Raw genomic sequence first — 19,784 nt, 5'->3', positions numbered from 1 at the left:
GAACTCTTATGACGACACAGAACGGAGTGACGTGAAACGTGACGTAAACGGAGACTCCGTGATTTCTGGCGGCTAGCGGTGCGGTCTAGCAGCTGCCGAAATGAAAGCTACCGCCGCCGCACGTTGAAGGCATCTATCGGGAGTCGCCACCGTCGCTTCGTTTACGTTTGCACCGGCGTCTTGCCAGCGTTACGATGGATCCCGTTCCCGAACCCGACGACGTAGTTCTCGCAAAAACTCTGGCCTGCATTTCAGCGACCTCAGCCCCATAGAGCGTGCGATGCTTTTGAGGGAGCCCGGTTAGGTTAGGCGCCGGCGGGTGGTTTCCCCCTTCCTCAGAGAGCAGCCGTTGCAAACTAAATATCATAACCCCAGTGCGGGGAGTCATGAGGGGTGCGTTGCGCCCATCGGAGGCTGGGCGGGGCTTTGGGGACAACGGATTGTGATTCCTTGAACGGAGCGGTTGCACGGCGCAGCAGGCAGCGTCGAGGTCTCCCACGGTTGCAAGGGCCAAGTTATTTATTTATTTATTGCCACAAAAAACAAATGGGTGCTCGAGGGCGGTCGCGTTTAAAGTCGGCGGCTTGAAACCAAGGCCGGCGCACGACGCTTCAACGGCTTCCGCTAGATCCAACGGGTCCACTGGATCTGGCTCTCTCGCCAACTTGCATATACCTTCAGATATGTACTGTGAATGGATTAAAGTAGCCGAGCTCGAAAAGAACAGCTCCGCCGAACTGCCGCAGCTATTGAATATAACGCGCACCTCGCCGCGGAGCGAAATCAGTCTGGCCGGGCCGGCGGCGGCTGGCGCACTCGGCGCGAAATAGGTACATGCTCCAATCTCCCCGCCAATGCGGTCAGAGTGCGCCGAAGCCGCCGAACGCGTCGGCGGTCAAGCGCAGTTGGAGTATGGAGGGTCTCGCTTTGACCGACGTGACTTCTCCGTGCAGCGCGCGCGCGCGCCTCGCCGCAGCATAAACGCGCCTTACAGAGTCTGCGCTTAACCGCCAACCAACGTATTCGGCGGCGGCATCCATGGGAGCCACTGAAGCCCCCCGCCCACTCACTGAATAAAAGCAAAGAAGTACGGTGCCGAGGTTCGGAATCGAACCAGGGACTTCGTCGTTTGGGGCGCAGACGCTGCCGCTCCGCCACGACGGCTCAAGTTAGAGCTGTCAATAAAGGTGCATCTAGTGAATGCACTCTTCTGATGCAGAAATCTCCGCGCTTTCGCTAGATATATCCTGGCCTAACAGAGCTAGGCCATCAGCAATTTTTCTGAATTGCCTTGTACTTCGTCTCCCGTCCCTGATAAACGATTTCCGTTAAGTAGTTTGAAGTTGACTGGCACAGCCGGGAATGTTTCGCCGGGCAAGAGTACGAATACACAAGTACTGCCTTGTACGGTCACCGACCATCGTGCCATCATAGCTTTTCATCGACCGTGGCGATCATCTGACAAGCCTTAGCAGGCTCCTTCAAAGGTTAACAAGCACTTGAAGCGGCACTTGGAGTTCCTCTGCCGTTCGGCGCTTGTAAATCGAGGCGCGTCAAAAGCAAAATCACGGGGCACGCAAAGCTCATAGACGCGAAGCGCCATAAAAAATCGAAACTTTCCTGGCCGCCTGTGGCGCCGCCAAGCATCCGTTTCCTTTGCTTCCAACATTCAGGTTGTCTTTTGCCTGCCTTCCTTGTGTGATAAAAGTGCACTATTGGTTTTAAAACAAAACTTACTTCAATATTGATCTGCACAATCTACCTTTGTCAGCCTCAGAGATTCGTGAAACCAAGTAGGATGGAAAATTCCTCCAAGGTGGCGTCTCTTGTCCTATGGCGTCACCACGCTTGTACTTGCGAGATTGGCCAGTGGTGGCGATACCTGTATTTTGGTTCTTGCTATTTTCTACCTTACAAGAGCTTTGTTTTCAGTAAGAGCGGCGTTTTTGTGATCAGGAGCTGGTATTCTATCGATACAAGCCAACTTCAATTTCTCCTCAGTGTCCATTTAAAACGCAACAGCAAAGACATGAACGCAAGCATTCAACGCTGCTTACAAGGTCTCATCTCAAGGCCTCTTTGACATCTCCGATATCAAGCAAGAAGCCTAGATGGGCCTTCATACTGATCCTCTTGAAGACGAAGGGACGCGCACAATATGGCTTGCAGCCCGTCCTGAGCAAACCAGCTGAGGATTGTGCTTTATAGTAAAAAAGCTACTCCTTATACAGAGAACCCAACTGCACAAACGTTTAACGTACTGTACATTGTTCATAGCATAAACGGGTAAGTACAAAAATTTCCAGCAGCGCTGGAACTCCCTCCCCTCTTGCCACAGCTGCTGTGCTGCAGCTCAATACGCCTTTTAATTTTTTTTGACAATATCACGTGAGCGTCGACCTTTCACAATTTATCAGCGCCTCAATTTATCAGCGCACTCGGAGAGAGCTGCCGCATGAACATGAAGCACAGGTCAGGGCGACCGTGTTCTGTTGGCCGTTCATAAAACTGCTCGCATTCTCAGAATTTTTTTTTCGCTTAACTCGTTACTTTTCTTACACGCCACCGATGTTCAGGTCAAGCCACTTGGCTCCAACTGCTAGCCACACGCTCAACCTTTTACGAACTATTCTAGCAATCAACGCATCGGTTGTTCTTATCTTGTTGCCAGAAGCTTAATGAACGGGTATGACCGCTGTTGCCACCAGATGCTTTCTTTTTAAATCTAGCATTGCACATTTGAAAATAAAAAACTCGAAGAAAACCAGTTTTCGATCTCCCACCTGTGAAGGAATGAGTCTTTTCCTGCTTCTCGTTTTGTTCTTGCACGCGCATGATCGTACCGGTACGCTTTTGAAACAACCAAAAGCGAAACGCACGGTTGTCGCGACTGGATCTTGGAATGCTGAGCCTGCTGCTATCTGCCGGTTTCACTTGCCCTCTTCGGGCTGTTGGGGACGGGTTTGACAAGCAGCTCGATAAGCGAATGACTGAATTGGGGAGGGGGGGGGGGGGGGGGGCTGCGCGCTGTATTTGGAACAGCCTAGCAGACAACGGTCGCCCTGGCCCGCACGCGCTTCGTGAGCATGTGACAACTCCCACGGAATTCGCCGCTTCTCTCCGTCAGAGAGCGTTAATAAAGCGAAACGTCGACGCTCACGTGATATTGTTAAAAAATTGCCAGGGTGTACCTCGCAGCCTCAAAGCGGGATGGGGCCTGAGGGGGAACTGACAGCTCATAATCTCTCCTGTATTTAACGACGTCCTTAAGGACGTCAAACGACCGCAAGCGCGTTATTGCGGCAATATCTCCAGGACTCCGCCCGTGGAGCTCCGTGTAACACGCAACGTGAAGCGATTTCTACAGAGAACGTTAACACACGTGAGATGAAAGCGCACACGGTCAAAGCATGCAGTGAAGGCTGCTTCACATGCGAAGCCATTTTTTTGCGTCGAAACTGTAAATTAGACAGCGTCACCATACCAAATCAAACCAGACGTTACGCTGAGAGCGGCACGCAACAGCAACTACAGGAGCTTCTCTGTGGATACACGAAACGAATACTAGCAGGCTGTACCAAATCAACATCCACCTGCGTCAGCACCCTACATTGTAGCCACACGTGCGGACAGATGCCAAAAGACGAGAGTGAATCGATATTTCATTGTATTAGGTACATTCATGAATTTAAAATATAGTCGAGGTCGTTTAAGCGCCGCTCCAGCAGCATACAGTGATTTTTATCTTCCCAAAAATCAGCAATAATTACAGCTCAACGCAGGGACGCATTAAACCCGCAAGCTCTTCTGTACGAAGGCAGTTGATGTCACTGACCACTCGCGACAGTGTTTGCTCCAGTGGCTACAGCTGTTACTGTGTACGGACGCCGCAAGGTCGCTAGCGAATCAGCAGAAGTGATCCACCTCCTAGCTGGCTGATTTCGCCGCAAGCGCTGTGCACAGTCGATCATATCTGTGTGAAAGCGAATACACTGAAGCTGCGTTTCCCTGCGTGGTAACAGAAGCCATGTGGGTGAGGCTGACGCAATAAAAATTGCTGCGTTTATGTGCCTGTGAACGCTGTAGGGTCTAGCACTGCTGTCAAGAGCAAGCGACTAAGTTGATGAAAATAACTTAGAGTAAAGGAACGGCCCTCTTTACAGGTCAGTTTAGAAAGCGGCCAACGGCCACACGTGATGTACAGTTCCTCAAAGTTGCATAACGTACCTCAGAAAAATCTCAGTTTCTCACTAGGTATTCGTGGTAAAGAAGTGATAGCATCTCTGCACATAACTGATGTTCTTAACGGTGTAGCGCCAATCAATACTGCTTCAGATTGCCTTTCTAAACACAGTATGTTGCCGATGCATGACACCCGCAGCGCTGAAATTTGAATGTTAAAGCGCTGCTTTCCTTAAAGAACACGACTGCCGAGTGCTCCTCAGACGGCAAGCCGTCGCTAGACCTGTTAGCAACGAAAGCACAAAACGAAAAACGAAGGCTCCTGACAGAGGAAAGGGAAGCGCGAGGCTGAGAGTCGGCTGTAATCATCGCTGCGTCGTCTCGCTTTTTTATTTTATTTATTTTTTAGCGCCATACTCGGGCGGCCGTCGGCGCAGGCGCCCTTAGGGCTCGCTGAGCAAGCTATGTTCCAGAGCCGGTCATGCAACATAACACGCCGTAATCTTTGCCGCTTCTTCTGTTCCACGCGTCGGCTGCTGCCTGCGTGCGGCGAAAGTGTGATGTCACAACGGGCGCCTCGGGCAAAAGAATCACAAAGAAGGAACGGCGCGTGGTGTTTACGACTGTCTCTTACAAGGGCATTTTCTGCAATTGCCTGCTTTTTCAAGGACTCTTTCGTAATGTGCAGTCTTTAATACAATTAACTGCAACTCTACAGTTGTTGAGTGAAAACTTCTGCTCGTTGTGTTCGGTGTCGACTCACCACTTCCTGGTATGAAGCAGCTGTCGCGAAGTTGGCGGTGCTTTTGCTTCTGCCTGCAGCGTCGCAGCTTTACAAAATATGGTTGGCTGTGGGTTCAAGTGCTGTTCTTTCTGCTGAGTGACCTGCGACCGACGTCAGCGGTGACCGCAGGTAAAGCAACTTTTACATGCCGCGCAAGACTTTAGAAAACGTTGAGCCTCTTAAAGGCCAGATTCGTCGGCGTGTGCCGCTGTTTTCAAAACAGATGTCAGCTACCATTACCTTTTCACTCTTTTCACTCACTAAAAGAAAGTTTCTAACTCTGAGTGTTGTTCATGTGATTAATTACGCTTTCTTCACCGATGAACTAGCGTGTTGTGTGGCCGCCAGTAAAAGAAACGTGAATTGGAGAGTCTTTATTGGAATCCATTTTTTTTTTCTGTGTTGAAACGCATGTTTTCTTGCCTTCGTATTCTCGTCATGTTAAGCGAGAACATCGCCTTCGTCTCTGTCAATGCCAAATTTAAGAATTTTCTTCACCTTTCTAAGGCACAGCGCGTTGAATGTTCTTCGCCCATTTATTGCCTGCAACTGCTTTAGTGCACGTTTTCATGATTTTACGATTCGAATGTTAGTGCTTTCTCGCCGGTCAAGACACTCGCTACTAAAAATACGCCTTCGATCATGCGCGCAGTTCTTAATGTCTACTGCTCAAAAGAGCATGTTTTAGGCTGATGCTCGGCAAGCATAGCATCCATCAGCATTTCCAGTAACGATAAACATGGTCATCGTCCTCCCGTTATGCGTTTCCTTCGGGCCATTAAATGCAAGGAAAATGAAATAAAATTAACTGGTGACGAATGGTTATGTTGGCAGCACATTAACTGAGAGCATTGGCAAAGTGTACACAATCGCATACACAATCGTTCAGTGCTCGGCAGCGTACAGGTCCAGCAATCACGCCCTTGAAATTAAATAATTGGAATTAAAAAAAAGGACGGCTGATAGTAAATTATAGTTGTATGGGAAAGACGACAGAAATGGCCCTTACACTCAGCCCCCATATAAAGCATGGCCGACTTGAAAAGTTTTTTGCTTTAGTAGTTATAACTGTAACGGGGAGGCTTTGCAGAATTGAAGGCGTTGTCAGGAGTAACAGAAAGCAAAATGATGTCTTAGTGAACTGGAATTAAAGCATCGCTTGATACAGTGACGCCACCAATCAAGAGGGAACATAATGTTGAATCTTCCTCCTAAAACTACCATTGGCCGAGGCAGTATCTAAATTCAACGCTGAGAAAGGTAGCATGAACTAGCAGCTCTGTACTTACTGACCTCTCTTTGTCATCGTGGGATCAATTCTGTCGCAAACAGCGAGGGACAAGCTTTTTGTTCCCAGTCATGAGTTATCGCATGTAAAATATCAGGAATTTGCATAAAATTCTCGCTCCGAACAAATAGATTGGTAACAGGTTGGAAAAACTAAAACCCCTCCTCGATTTTGTCAAACAATTTGAAGTATTGCGTTACAGTACTCACAGAGCCGTTGACGTGAAAACTCGGTTCGCAACTGGTTGCAGCATATGTGCTCACCGATCGGTACACCAACGGAACAATAACCAAGAATAACCAAGGAAGTGACACTGCATCAGAAAAGCTACGCAAATACGTCTCCTTTTGTTGAAGTAAGAATGCATGTTGCAAGTAAATGCGAAATGAAGTCGTCCAGCTTGAAAAGGACGCAAAACGCTCGTCATACTCCATGTTTTTTTTTTTTCATTATAACTCGGTCCGTGAGCTGTAACTGGTCCCCGCAGATTTAGTTTTTAGTTCGAACCGTTTCTAACAACTTTTGCTTGCACGTCATATTGCATACAAAGAATAGATTACTTTGACCATGGTTTAGACGAGTTCCCCCTAAAAAAACATCAACGGCTAAAACTTTGCAAGAAATAGCAAGGAGAACTATCAACGCTCAAAAAGGAAATACCAAAAAATATACACTCTTTGTTGATTCTCACAAAGATCATAGCTTAATAAACTCGTTCACAGTTCAGATATGAAGAGAGCTTCGATTAGCATTTCAATCACACACACAACGTCCTACAAACCCAACCTGTGAAAGCATACAAAACACCGTTTTTAAATTCTTCAGGTCCCTAAAACAAAACAAACATGAATATTTACAATTTACAATGAGCACAAGAAGTAAATTGGCTCAGTAAATACAGAACATGTGATGTAACCGAGGCGATGTTATTGAAAGGCCTTGTTTCCTGCACCTCTTTTACACTTCATTGGTCACATACATACGAATTGTAAAAAATGAGGACAGCAATTAAGTCGACGCATCGAGACCAACGCACATACGAATAACAGGGCTAAATATAGTTATTGATATCAATAACTATATTTAGCCCGGTCCTCTGACGGAATCAATCTGCAGGCTTAGCATCCTTTTTTTTTTACCCTATCCAGAGATACTTCCATTAGCAACACCTCTTTCGTGTAGGGTGATGCACCTTTTAAGCCTCAGTTAGTGGAACTGAGTCATCCCATTTTTGTAAAAGCCACGACACTTTAGCGGACCATACAATTTTGTTTTATCATTTTTGCACGGAACTTTTAATGACGTAAAGCGACACAATTCTGTAAATCATTGCTTATTTCCACTCTTATCTAATCGCGAAGAACAATTTTCTTATTTCCTAGTACAGAGTATTGCTGCCGTTATGACGTCCTGTTTTTCTTTCAGTTGTTATCTCTGAAGTTCGTAGCAATCAGGCGGAAGAACAGCACCGTGGACGCATAGAAATGCATAGACGTATTCACACAAAACCCTCCCCCCCCCCCCCCCCCCCAATCATAAGCTCTCCCTCCCTTTAACTCTCCTCAATCTGGCGACAGGACGCGATGCTGTCGTGGGCATTACAATCCCCCGCAACAAATTCGAAGTCCCGGTGGTGTGCTACTACTACGGGTGGGCCAGCCAGCGCCCAAGCCCGGCGAACTACCAGCTAGCAGACGTGCCTCTCGACATGTGCACCTACGTCGTGCTCGCCTTCGTTGGCATCGACGAGCAGACCTTCGAGCTGAAGAGTGTCATCCCGGAGTACGTTGAGGACGAACGTAAGAGTTGTCGCGCTTGTTCCTGTTTCCCACACTTAAAAAGACGGCGGTATCCTATCAATCGCACACCCGCTGTCAGAGGTTTAAGGAACGGACCCATGGCAAAAGAATTTAATTTATTTGCGTCCAAGGCTCATTGTTCTAGATTTGATGAAGTACTGTAATTCGCACAATCGAGGCCACGCTGCGTATGTTTACTCCTGACTGCGTGCAACTACTGCTGTGAAATTAATGTTTACAATAATATTACATTCTATATGTTTTTGAATTCGGCCGCACAATATGGGCAATGGTTGCTAGAAACATTCATTCTTGGGACACAGCATGATTAAGCATTGAATAGCCACGACTGCCTTTTCTATCAGTATGTGGCAAAGAATAATTCAAGCTTCTTTTTCAGCTACTGGTTAAAAGTTGTTTTTTGTCATTACAGAAATTCCCGCTCTCACTATTCGCATTTTCTGTATTACAAAACAAAGACGCCAACCTATTTGGAAATAGTTACTGGTTTAAAAACACATAAAATGTCTATTTTTTGTTGAGGGTGAAAAAGAATGTCAAATAAATTATGGCTAGTTTTGGTCAGCATGCGCCGATTCAGCAAAATCAGATAATGAGTAACCGAACATTTCGACACAGGTCAAAACAGGGCTAACTTGAGGGACAACCTGCCCGCTTCGCTTGCATCCAATCAGAACTATGAGACTAAATTTAGCTACTTAAAACTGCATCCTTATATAGTGATGACAGTGAACATTACAGAGATATTGATTTCGACTGCTAAGAATATTTGCTTTATTTTTACGGAGGCTAAAAGTGCGTACATTTCCTGTTTTTTATATTTCCTGCTTGAAACCTCCGGAAGCGACGGTAAGAGGCCCTAGAATGCCTCCCGTCTTAAAAACGAACTGATAGGTGGTGACGATTGCAGCAGTGCGAGTTTCACTAGCAAGGCATTTCAACGTAATGTTTCATCAGTTGTGAATTCGAATGCACCATGAGCACTGGAGTTCCAGAATGCGTCAGCCACGAAGGGTTCTAAATTGCAGCGCTCCCAAATAAATTGTTCGTAGTTTTTGTATATTTTTTTGCGAAAACCGAAGCTTTGCTTCGTATGCTGTTCTAAGTGGAATGCAGGCAGGTGAAGGGGATGAAAATGCGGAACTCATCGACTCGCAATTTTGTCTGCAGCTACCCTGCATGTTATTGAGACGGAGTGTGGCCGGTGATCTTAGCAAACCGTTTTCGAGTAAAATAAATGACAAAAGTGCCCTTTTCCCACCTTATACAGAACGGCTTCGTTGCATCAAATAAACGATTATTCCGTCAGCTAATTATGAACAAAGTGAGTAAGGGACAGCTGCAGCGGCGCTTGCAGGATGTTCGGAAAGGGACTGGAGCTTCGTTGCACAGTCATTAAATCGGCTGAATCGCTATTACCTGTCCTCATGCAGCGTTGCAGCATGCCTTCGGGGGCAGGAAAAGTCGGGTACAAAAATGACAGACTCGGGCAGGCACTTCTGTCTATGAAGAAAATTTCGCGATCGACCCAAGATTAGCATTGCAAAACATGGTGCAATCAAAATATTGCCTAGGCAGCAGCCTCGACGTGGGATACAGTCGGGAACAGTTAATATTCGTACACTTCCTTGTTATGGCATAGCTTACAAGAAATTAAATATTCTGAATTTCACAAGGCACTGTTTCCATGTTCATTAAAGAAATAAAAACAAGCGATATTTTTCTGGTAAACTATAATAATAATGAGCCCATTGATATATAGCCTCAATCTGACGTAGGAGACGTGCGAAGAGGAAGTAGTAGCTGTGGAACTGAAACGCTCATAAAATGTAAACAAGTTTTATTCACATGTGTTTTCCTGCCCAGAAGGTACTATCGTGTCACGAAATATGCTAGGAAGCTTTTAAAAATTTCTGCAAAAGATGACAACAAATGACTTCACAGTGTTTAATACTTTGTTTACGCATGCAAGCACCAAATTCAGCGCACAGAAATCAGACATTTTGCGTTGTCAGCCTCAATTTTGAAGAAACCACTCCTAAAATTAAATTAAAATGAGAATATAAGGTCTAAGTTCTCAAAATCATAAACCGCACTTAAATAACGTCAATGCGGGGCTGCAGGTTTGTGGACATATAAAAATAATAATGCATACTTGGCCAATAACTGTTTTTGATTAATGTTGCTGCAGAATCGCAACAGTAGCACGGTTTCGCGAAAAATTTTGCGGACAGCTACAATAAAAAATTTAATGGGGCAATGGAATTCGAAAAAGAATGATCAAGGTTTATCTCTGTTTTTCACCCTACTGAACTGCGATTCTCTTGCTACGCTGCCGCATATATTAGTACCAGCCCCTTTACAGGCATGTATAACTAGCTTGCTCTTTGTGATCACTGCGTGGCCACATTCCAAGTGTCGTATACACGTGCAGTACTTTGCATGCTTCAGGAAAGTACCTAGAATTCACCGACCTCAAGAACAAGCATCTGTACTTGAAAACAATGCTGGCCGTCGGAGGCTGGAATCAAGCAGGCGAAGTGTTCTCCAACATGACCAGCACGCCAGAGAACAGGGCTGAGTTCATCGATAGCGTCCTTCGGTGGATGCATGACCATGACTTCGACGGCCTAGAAATCATGTGGAAGTATCCGGGGTACGAAAGGCGTGGAGGCAAGCCTCAGGACAAACAAAACTTCGTACTTCTGCTCAAGGTGAATCCATTGTTCTGTGATAAAGACATTACAAGAGCTAAGTGCATACTTTCAGCCTGCGAAAACTATTTGAAGTCCTGTGTAACTCACTGCAATATATATATTTTTTGGTTGGCCCGGCAGAATCCCTTACACACTGTCCCAATGATTATCCATGTATAACAAGAATATATTCTTGGTCTGCCAAGCAGGCCACCACACCATTTTTCAGAGATTGACGCGCTCTGAATGGTTCAGCGGGATTGAACATTGTAGCATGTAATATAAATATCTTAATCTGTGTAAAGATCTAGAATACACGAAAAGATTCGAAATGCAGCGGTGAAACGTTCAAAATAGAGTATACAAATGAAAACTGACGTACCTTTAAGCTTTAGATGCAAGTGCCGCATAAAGCATAATTTGCCGAATATATTCACATGTGCTTGAAAAACCATGCATCAACAGCTTGATCATAAAATGTAAGAGCGCGTATACGTTTAGAACATGCCATATGTTAAAAACATGCCTTTATATTATGCTTAAAGTGTGTTAATACGTTAAGAATATCTATATCGTTCTACTTAAATGCGTTAAACTATGTTATAGCCTCTTGGTTTTGGAATGTTTGCTTCTACAAGTTAAGAAAACTTCGTCAATGCGCCGCATTATATGAGCAGCACCTATTGAAGGGGATTCTCAGAGCGCATGATGATAGCAAAGCGCAATTTTCGTTTCTCTTTGTGACTTTGCTTTTATTCCAAAACCGTTTCGTCTCCAGGTAGCACAAAATGGCCAGAAGTATTTCGAATGATTTACACTACGCATACAAGCTCTAATATCTCGCTATTTCTTTCTCATTTTTATTTTGTGATTTTGTCGTTCTGGTCGTTTTATATGCATCAATGAAGCCCATGGTAGAGAGAGGCTGGTGGGATGGTTCTTGATGATCCCAAAGTGAGCAAGGGAGCGGAAGCCTCACGGGGCTTCCCAACGTTTCGACAAGACGAAGAGAAGACCTCTTGCGGAAACGTAGGGAAGCACCGTGAGGCTTCCCCCTGCCTTGTTCACTTTGTGATTATGCATGAATGAAGCATTCCGTAAAGATTAAGGACGCGCAACTGGTGTCCTCCCCTCTCTCCAGGAACTAAAAGCAGCCTTCGCCCGACGCCCTTTATACCTGACGGCTGCTGTTCCGCTGGAAGATAACTACCTCAGCGGGGGATATGACATACGTGCTATGCAAAAGTGAGCCGAATTTGACTCGCGCTCACGACAGCAACGTTTGAGAAAAAAGATGTCACGGACAGCCCCGGAACATCTTGTACTCCATCGCAACTTCTTTTTTTTTTAATATCTCTATTTTTCTGCCTTACGACACCGGCAAGTTTGCTGGCGTGCTTGTAAACTTGACCTTAAGAAACCAATGAAACTTTTTTTTTCCTATGCAAAGCGAGAGCAACCTAAATAGCTCGCAACATCCGATAAAAGAATAACTCAACAAGGCGCACAATGCAGGCATTATTTAATATCTGGTTTTCCCCACGCTTTTTTACAATTTCTTGACTGCATGCTATGACATCAGTAAGTGGCAACCAGACTTAATGTGCACTGTGCACTTCCGGGCCCAAACTTCCTGGGGCCTTCGTTAAAAATCACTGCTAACTTTTGCCTACCGTCCAGGTAATTCATAAAATTAGTTTCGACCCGCTGGCATTTGGTGAAGATGTACGTTTGTCTCTCGTCCTTCTTACCAACAGAAATTAAATAGAACTCTCAATGGAATCTTAAAGTAACACTGAGAAAAATCTGATTTTCGGATAATACAACGGTTTGTAATCTCAGTCCGGCGACCCAATGGTTACCGAGACCTCCCAGAGATTGGCAAATGAAAACGAGATTCGAATATTGCTATGGCACATTAACTATTGCAGCTACGTTGACTGGTTCAACGTCCTAGCGTACGACCTTCGAGGGCCGTGGAATCGGTTCACGGATGTGCACAGCATTCTTTACAAGAGAGCATCGGACCCTCCTTACTTCCAAAGACTGACTATTGTGAGTACGCAAATTGCCCTGGGTATGGTACTTCAAGGAAAGCGGCATAATGCCAAAGACGCAGCTACACATTTACAGAATTCCACAAAGAACTGAAAAATTGTTGCTTGGACAGTTGTTTGATTTCTTGGGATCAATTTAGAGCTATAATAATTATAAGTTTTGAGCCCTTCACAACATTGTGACGATCAGTACAGTGTTTGAACGAACCATACCCCGCTGAAAGATTTGTACGATGCAATGACCTCATACAGGTTTCGTTCAATGTCCTACAATTTGTATAATATTGTATGAGATCTGTATGACAAATGTATGATTTTTCAGAATGAACGACATTTTTAGGACAAACCGTATGAGGTTATTGCTTCATACAACTTTTTTCAGTTGGTTACAGTTTCGTGTTCGAACGACCTCAGTTCACTGCTACTGCAGCAATCTACACAGATAATTTCATTATAACTTATGTGTCTCAAATAACGATTAAATTCCCAAGTTCTCATGACAAATGACTTCCATTATAAAGAAACCAAATAAAAATTGGCATATATAAAGCGTGATTTTTCGATCAATTCGGACGTGAAAAGCTAGGTTTTTTAGCGACTATCACCTTTCAATAAGGATTTTAACTGAACTAACGACTTTCCAGGCCGAAGGAATGAAGCGGCTGGTGCGTATGGGCGCTCCAAAGGAAAAGCTGATGCTGGGAATGGCCTTCTACGGCCGCTCGTACGTGTTGCGGGACGCCAGAGACCACGGAATTAAAGCTCGCATAAATTTCGATGAAGAAGCTGAAGCAGGTCCGTTCGTAACATCCACCGAACTGAAAGGTTACTACGAGGTACATTTTCACGATATCTTGTTTCTCTGCATTACCGGCACTCGAAACAATAATGTCATGCCTTCATCATCATCAGTTTGACGACGCCCACTGCAGGGAAAAGACCCTGCAAACATAAGCATAATTCTTAAAGCTTTTCATCCTTCACACTTCTTTGCTCTATTAAACCGCTAAGCTATGACTAAAAGGAGTTTTGTTGGCACGAAATGTTTTTTTGTCTAGCTTGGCATGGTTTGTAGGCTGCTATGATGCGCTTTATAAGCTTTCCGAAGGAGTTGTGTCCTCTACTCAGATGTTGTGATTTATGCAATAGAAAACAAAAAGAGCACAGAGGCGAAGCTAATAGACGGAACTAACTTGTGAACTCCTTGTTACTCTCTCCCCGGCTCAAATAATTTGGTAAATTGTACTGCGCCGAGTAGACCGCCCACGAAGCCTCGGGTGATGACAGCGTGCCACATCAAGCCCGGCGAGAATCAACAACAGCTGTGCTTTTCAAATTCATGATAGGTTTCTCACGACAGACTTTTCCTTTTTCCGTTCTTCATCTGCCGGCAGATATGCATGGACATAAAGTTTGGCAACTGGACGCGGGTGTTTGACAACGAAGCCATGTGCCCTTACGCCTATCGAGGAGACCAGTGGGTTGGCTATGAAGACGAAGAAAGCATTGCTCACAAGGTGACATACACAACAAAAAGACTGCTGCTGACCAGATTAATTTTGTTAAACTCGTAACCAAGCATTACGACTGCCCCATTACTAAAAACAACGATACAAATACGCTCGATATATATATATATATATATATATATATATATATATATATATATATATATATATATATATATATATATATATATATGTATGTGCGTGCGTGCGTGCGTGCGTGTGTGCGTGTGTGTGTGTGTGTGTGTGTGTGTGTGTGTGTGTGTGTGTGTGTGTGTGTGTGTGTGTGTGTGTGTGTGTGTGTGTGTGTGTGTGTGTGTGTGTGTGTGTGTGTGTGTGTGTGTGTGTGTGTGTGTGTGTGTGTGTGTGTGTGTGTGTGTGTGTGTGTGTGTGTGTGTGTGTGTGTGTGTGTGTGTGTGTGTGTGTGTGTGTGTGTGTGTGTGTGTGTGTGTGTGTGTGTGTGTGTGTGTGTGTGTGTGTGTGTGTGTGTGTGTGTGTGTGTGTGTGTGTGTGTGTGTGTGTGTGTGTGTGTGTGTGTGTGTGTGTGTGTGTGTGTGTGTGTGTGTGTGTGTGTGTGTGTGTGTGTGTGTGTGTGTGTGTGTGTGTGTGTGTGTGTGTGTGTGTGTGTGTGTGTGTGTGTGTGTGTGTGTGTGTGTGTGTGTGTGTGTGTGTGTGTGTGTGTGTGTGTGTGTGTGTGTGTGTGTGTGTGTGTGTGTGTGTGTGTGTGTGTGTGTAGGACTTCTCGCAACGCATGCCAGTAATGTTTTCTACTTATCTCCTTTGCATATAATCTGAATCAGAACTTACTGCTTCGCGCAAAGTGAAACATCGGCAACAGTTTCATGATGTATGAAGTGAAACCATTCCTGTTGTTTTTGTTTTTAAACGCTCCGCCTCAAATTACATTTTCACCTAGGACAAATTACATTGTGACAAATGTGCCCCATACTATTGTTATAATCACCATGATGACCAATTTGTATCCAATTCTATGTAAATATTCATACAGTTCTCAATAGACCTGCGAAGCTGCAGAGTACTTTTATTTCTTGTGTATTTATTGACTGCACGCGTAATATGAGCCCCATAATGTTATCAACGCTGTATAAGCTTTCTGCGCGCTGTGCGTCCCGAAACGACTGATGAGTCTATCCTTTCTCACTGTCACTCTCCTCTTTCTTTCCGCCTTGCTGTCTTCTCTCCATCCTTTTTATTTCCGCTGGTCGCAGCTCAGGCGCTTCAGGTGCGTCAGGTATCGATGGCATATGCCGCGGCTAGCAGCATCTTTTTGCTCCCGTTTTAGTTAAGAATAAAAATACTGCTTGGTCCTGCTACTAATCCAAACCATCCCTTCCTTAAATAACGAACTTTTCTGAACAACGTACCTAGCGGGCACGTACAAGCCGCTAGAACAATCACGCATTACAAAATGAACGCAGCGAGCGGGCTATCAGCCAAAACTTGAGGAAATAGTTTTGACGAAGCAAAAGTTCGGCAAATGGGCTCTGAGCGTCCTCGCTGCGTAAGGACCTTTGAAAGCGTGATTTTAATAAGACATTGATGCCAGGGTCGGTACAATATAACGATTCTGCACTGATTCCATTTTATTTTACAGCGCAGCTGTTACTGGCTAGTTTATGGGTACAGCGTCGGTGCGGCTGTATCCGATCACGGGACCACCCGCGTGCCTGGCTTTGACTCTTTTGTTTTCCGGCGGGGCGCACTCTCACCCCTGATTACGTGAGCACGAGTAGCTCTTCCCTGCGACCGGGTGACCACTACGTGCACGTTGTCGTTGCCGTGCACTTCGTTGCCGCGGTCGTAAGACGCAGCCAAGTGTTTCGAAATGCTTCACGGACGCTCTGTTATAGGCGCTTGGGAAGAAAGGCGCCGCAGCGGCCACACAGCGGGTGGACACCTGGACAGTACCATGAAATTCACTCGGAAGATTACGATGCTGGGTAATCGTAAACGCGCCGCCTCCGCAGTGGCACAGCGTGTGTGAAACGCAAAATGCACCCATATGCTGAGCCATGTCAGTGCGCATTAAAGATCTCTAGATGGTCGAATTATCCCAGACCTTTTCCCTACGGCACCTCCTTCGCATCTCCTTCTTTCACTCACTTCTCATCTCTTCCATCACGGCGTGATTGAGGTGCCCACCGAGGAGTTGTACATTTACTGCGCCCTTCCTTTTCGTCAAAAACCAATTAATACTTCAGTTAACTCGAAGGACACCTGAAAAATCCGCCTAACTCGGCTTTGAGAGCATATGTAAGCATGACCTGCGCAACGGCAAAGGCGCAGCATATTCCAGGACTGTTCACAGATGATAGCCGCGCTCCGGTCTTGGCACTTCCGTGATCAGTCACTTTTGCTTCCCTAGTTTTCATTGCAAGAGACAAAGGCAGAGACCATTGCCGCTTTTGGTGTGTGCCGACCCGCGTCAGCAGCGCTGACCTCCGAAGAAGAGTAGGGGGCGTTAGCTCTTTAGGTTCGGACCATTTTCGGGTTAATTGGCAGTAAATCGGGCTAAAAGCATTTTATGCTTAACCCGCATTATTAACAACGAACATTCATCAGTCGAATAAATGAGCTGCTACCGTTGCGCTCTAATAAAGCATTACTAAGTATCATAGATTCGTAGTCATGCTATGAGTTTTTGTCCCCGGCCCCCTTGATAGTTGATTGAAACTAACAGGGGATTTGGCGTCGGTTCACCCAAAAATGGCGGAAAGCAAAAAAAATTCAATGAAATCGGTTGTGGGACCGTGACATTATACCTTCCCAGGCTACTATACTGGTTGAACATTAACGGTTTAACAAATCAAGCTCCAAGTTTTATTTGTGAGGCAAACTGAACGAGTTGAAATGTATTCGCACTCTCAATCTGAAACAGCCAAGAAAAGCGCCTCGATTACTTAAGTTTATGCCAGTGGTAAAGAGAGAGCATAAATTATGCCATCTGATTTCTCCGTTTACTCTATCCCCACAGATGGACTTCATCCTGCGTGAAAGCTACCGCGGTGTCATGGTGTTCAACAATGACCTGGATGACTTCCGCGGCCTGTGCGGACCAAAGGACCCGCTCATGACTGTCATATTCAACAAGGTCGGCGAGAAGGCACTGAGAGAGCTCACTGCAAACCAATCGCAGTCGTCGTCTGTTTTACTGAGTCGTTAACGAAGTATAATATTTATGTTCGACAGATGCACTACGCCATCCAGCGCAGCTAGCGTGACAGTCATGTTGAGTATAAATAAATGATCAAGTAAAACAAAACTTAAACTTTCTTGTTCATCTCATGAAACAGCTACGAAATGTGCTCGGCAGTGAAGCTAGCGCAACTGCGGTTTGCTTGCTACATCAAGGCAACCTCGCAGCAAGTATATAGGCGGTGGGACCACTATCAACACCTTACTCATGTAAGTCCTTATTCATACGATGTCAATAAACGATATTGGTAAACATAAGCGCAAGACAGTCTGAGTGGTTGGACCTGGCTGCCTACAGTGCACAACAGGAATGCTAGATAAGGAAATGTGCACAATGCGAAGACAAATGTATACGAGAAAAGAGAACTAAGCGCCTAGTTTATGCGTTTATTTTTTTTTATCATTTGGCAATACTATTGCACCGCCTTTTTTTTTAACAGGGTGCAAAACTCGTTGACCCAAGTAACCTCATTGTGGTATATGGTACAATTTTTGTCAGAAAGCAGTGAGCAGTTGGCTACAATGCTTGTCAGCACTGTAACTGATTTAGCTCTTCAAGAATTAGTTCCCTAGAAGGCACTGTAAAACTGACGTAAAGCAAATAGTCTAGTACTTAGTACTGAACATCTTGCTGGTATATGCTTTTACTTTAAACTACTTGCTGGTGTCCTTTAGTGCTTGTTTTCTTCTTGTGCTAGCTAAAAGAAACCGTACTTGACTTTCCTGGTTTCAAAATAATTTTTTTTTCATCTCTTATCGTCCAACCTTCAAAAATAGACATATTCTTTGTATTACTTCATGAAAACGAAAAGAAAAACGATAAAAAGTACCTGCACCATAGCGCTTTACAGTTTGCAGCACTCTATGATATATTTCATCGTTTTGATGTTCTTTTTAAGATGGTATCGGCGAAGCGAAAAAGCCGAGTGATGCTGTGGCCAGGTAAAAACATTGGATATTTTTGTTCGGTCATTTCTGGGGCTAGATGTGGCACCTTCTCGCCATTAGGTTGCGGGTGGAATGTTGCACACCTACACTTCAAAGACGAAAGGGAGACCATTTATGGTGACGTTTGAATGGTTTGGCAAATCTTGTACCTGGAATAAATCCTCAAATGGCAACGGTGCACGACATAGCGCCGCCTACACAAATCGCTCAGCCGCGATGGATACTAACGCAAGCTCTCGACGCTGCTTACAAGGTCTCGTCCCAAAGTCTACTCAAGAGTCTCAAGAGAGAATCCTAGAAAAGCTTTCGTTTTGAAAGATTTGAAGAAGGAGGTTTCCTGTTACCCAAGAGGGGCATGCCACATTCCAAGTCGAAAGTCACAGCTCGAATAGAATTCTGGTATTTGACGGCGACCAAAACAGCACCCGCTTTGATCATTGTGACCAGGGTGAAATCACAAGCTGTCCCAGATGCCAAAGACAGGAGTGTGTATATTAAGAGGACATTTTACAAATAACTTTTTCAATTAAATGTTGAGACTAACATATTTAAGCATCGCTCTAGCCACCCAGTATACTAGCAATTGCCAAATGCATCAGAAAGTAGCAACCACTGCAGCAGAGCGCAGTGACGCATGCAGTAAATACTAAGGCAGTCAGTGTCGCGCTACACTTGCAACTCCGTTCGCGGCGACTTAGGACGCTACAAGGACGCCCACGAATGAGCATAAGTCGTTCACCCTGAGCCCGCGCTAAGGTCAGTTAGCCATATTTGTGTGAAAGCGTTAGCGGTGCAGTTGAGTTTCACGGAAAATGCATAAGTGAAGCACATAGGCGTCGGCGCAAACGAAATGCTATCGGCACGTGATGAAGTTAATACTGCATGGGCCCGATTTACCCACAACACCGAGCTACGCATTCGATGAAAATAATGGCAGTGACGGAACGGTGCTATCCGGAGTTAGATCAGCGGGACGGTTGTGTAGGCCACACAATACATGAACATGTTGAATAGACCCACATAGTTTTAGTGGGGAAAAAATCAACATTTCTCTCTGATTTTTCTGGCGTATAATGGTCAGAATCTGTGGGCCTAATTCAGTTCTTGAAAGTGCAGCGCTGTTTAATATTCGTCATGTTTCTCTCCTTCGGTCCAGCAGGTCAAAAACCTCAGTGCCAGCAGTGAAAGTTAAAGTGCATTTTTGTTTAAAATTCGACTCCGGTGTGCTCCACAAGCGCTGAGTCGTCGCTAGGCCTGCTAGCATGAAAACGAGGCCGAAGAAGGTCGG

The 19,784-nt window shown here is 45.1% G+C and overlaps 1 protein-coding gene across 1 annotated transcript; it reads left to right on the top strand.

The window, feature by feature from the left end:
* Positions 1-4,689: 4,689 nt before the first annotated feature.
* LOC144125541 (endochitinase-like) lies at positions 4,690-17,806 on the top strand. The gene is made up of 8 exons (XM_077659028.1): positions 4,690-5,095; positions 7,832-8,053; positions 10,526-10,788; positions 11,912-12,015; positions 12,702-12,825; positions 13,472-13,663; positions 14,222-14,344; positions 17,328-17,806. The coding sequence occupies exons 1-8, from the start codon at positions 4,957-4,959 to the stop codon at positions 17,514-17,516; spliced, it is 1,356 nt and encodes a 451-aa protein (XP_077515154.1). The 5' UTR covers positions 4,690-4,956; the 3' UTR covers positions 17,517-17,806.
* The last annotated feature ends 1,978 nt before the right edge of the window (positions 17,807-19,784 follow it).

This window comes from Amblyomma americanum, chromosome 3, assembly GCF_052857255.1.
Source record: "Amblyomma americanum isolate KBUSLIRL-KWMA chromosome 3, ASM5285725v1, whole genome shotgun sequence".
Lineage (NCBI taxonomy): Eukaryota > Metazoa > Arthropoda > Arachnida > Ixodida > Ixodidae > Amblyomma > Amblyomma americanum.
The sequence above is the reverse complement of the archived record's forward strand: the minus strand, read 5'-3'. Positions and strand labels throughout refer to the sequence as shown.

Bases quoted from the DNA above. Each gene is read 5' to 3' on its own strand.
- LOC144125541 (XM_077659028.1), top strand. From the start codon at position 4,957: ATGAAGCAGCTGTCGCGAAGTTGGCGGTGCTTTTGCTTCTGCCTGCAG. The intron at 12,016-12,701 runs GTGAGCCGAATT...TAACTATTGCAG, and splicing joins GACATACGTGCTATGCAAAA to CTACGTTGACTGGTTCAACG. The intron at 12,826-13,471 runs GTGAGTACGCAA...ACGACTTTCCAG, and splicing joins ACTTCCAAAGACTGACTATT to GCCGAAGGAATGAAGCGGCT.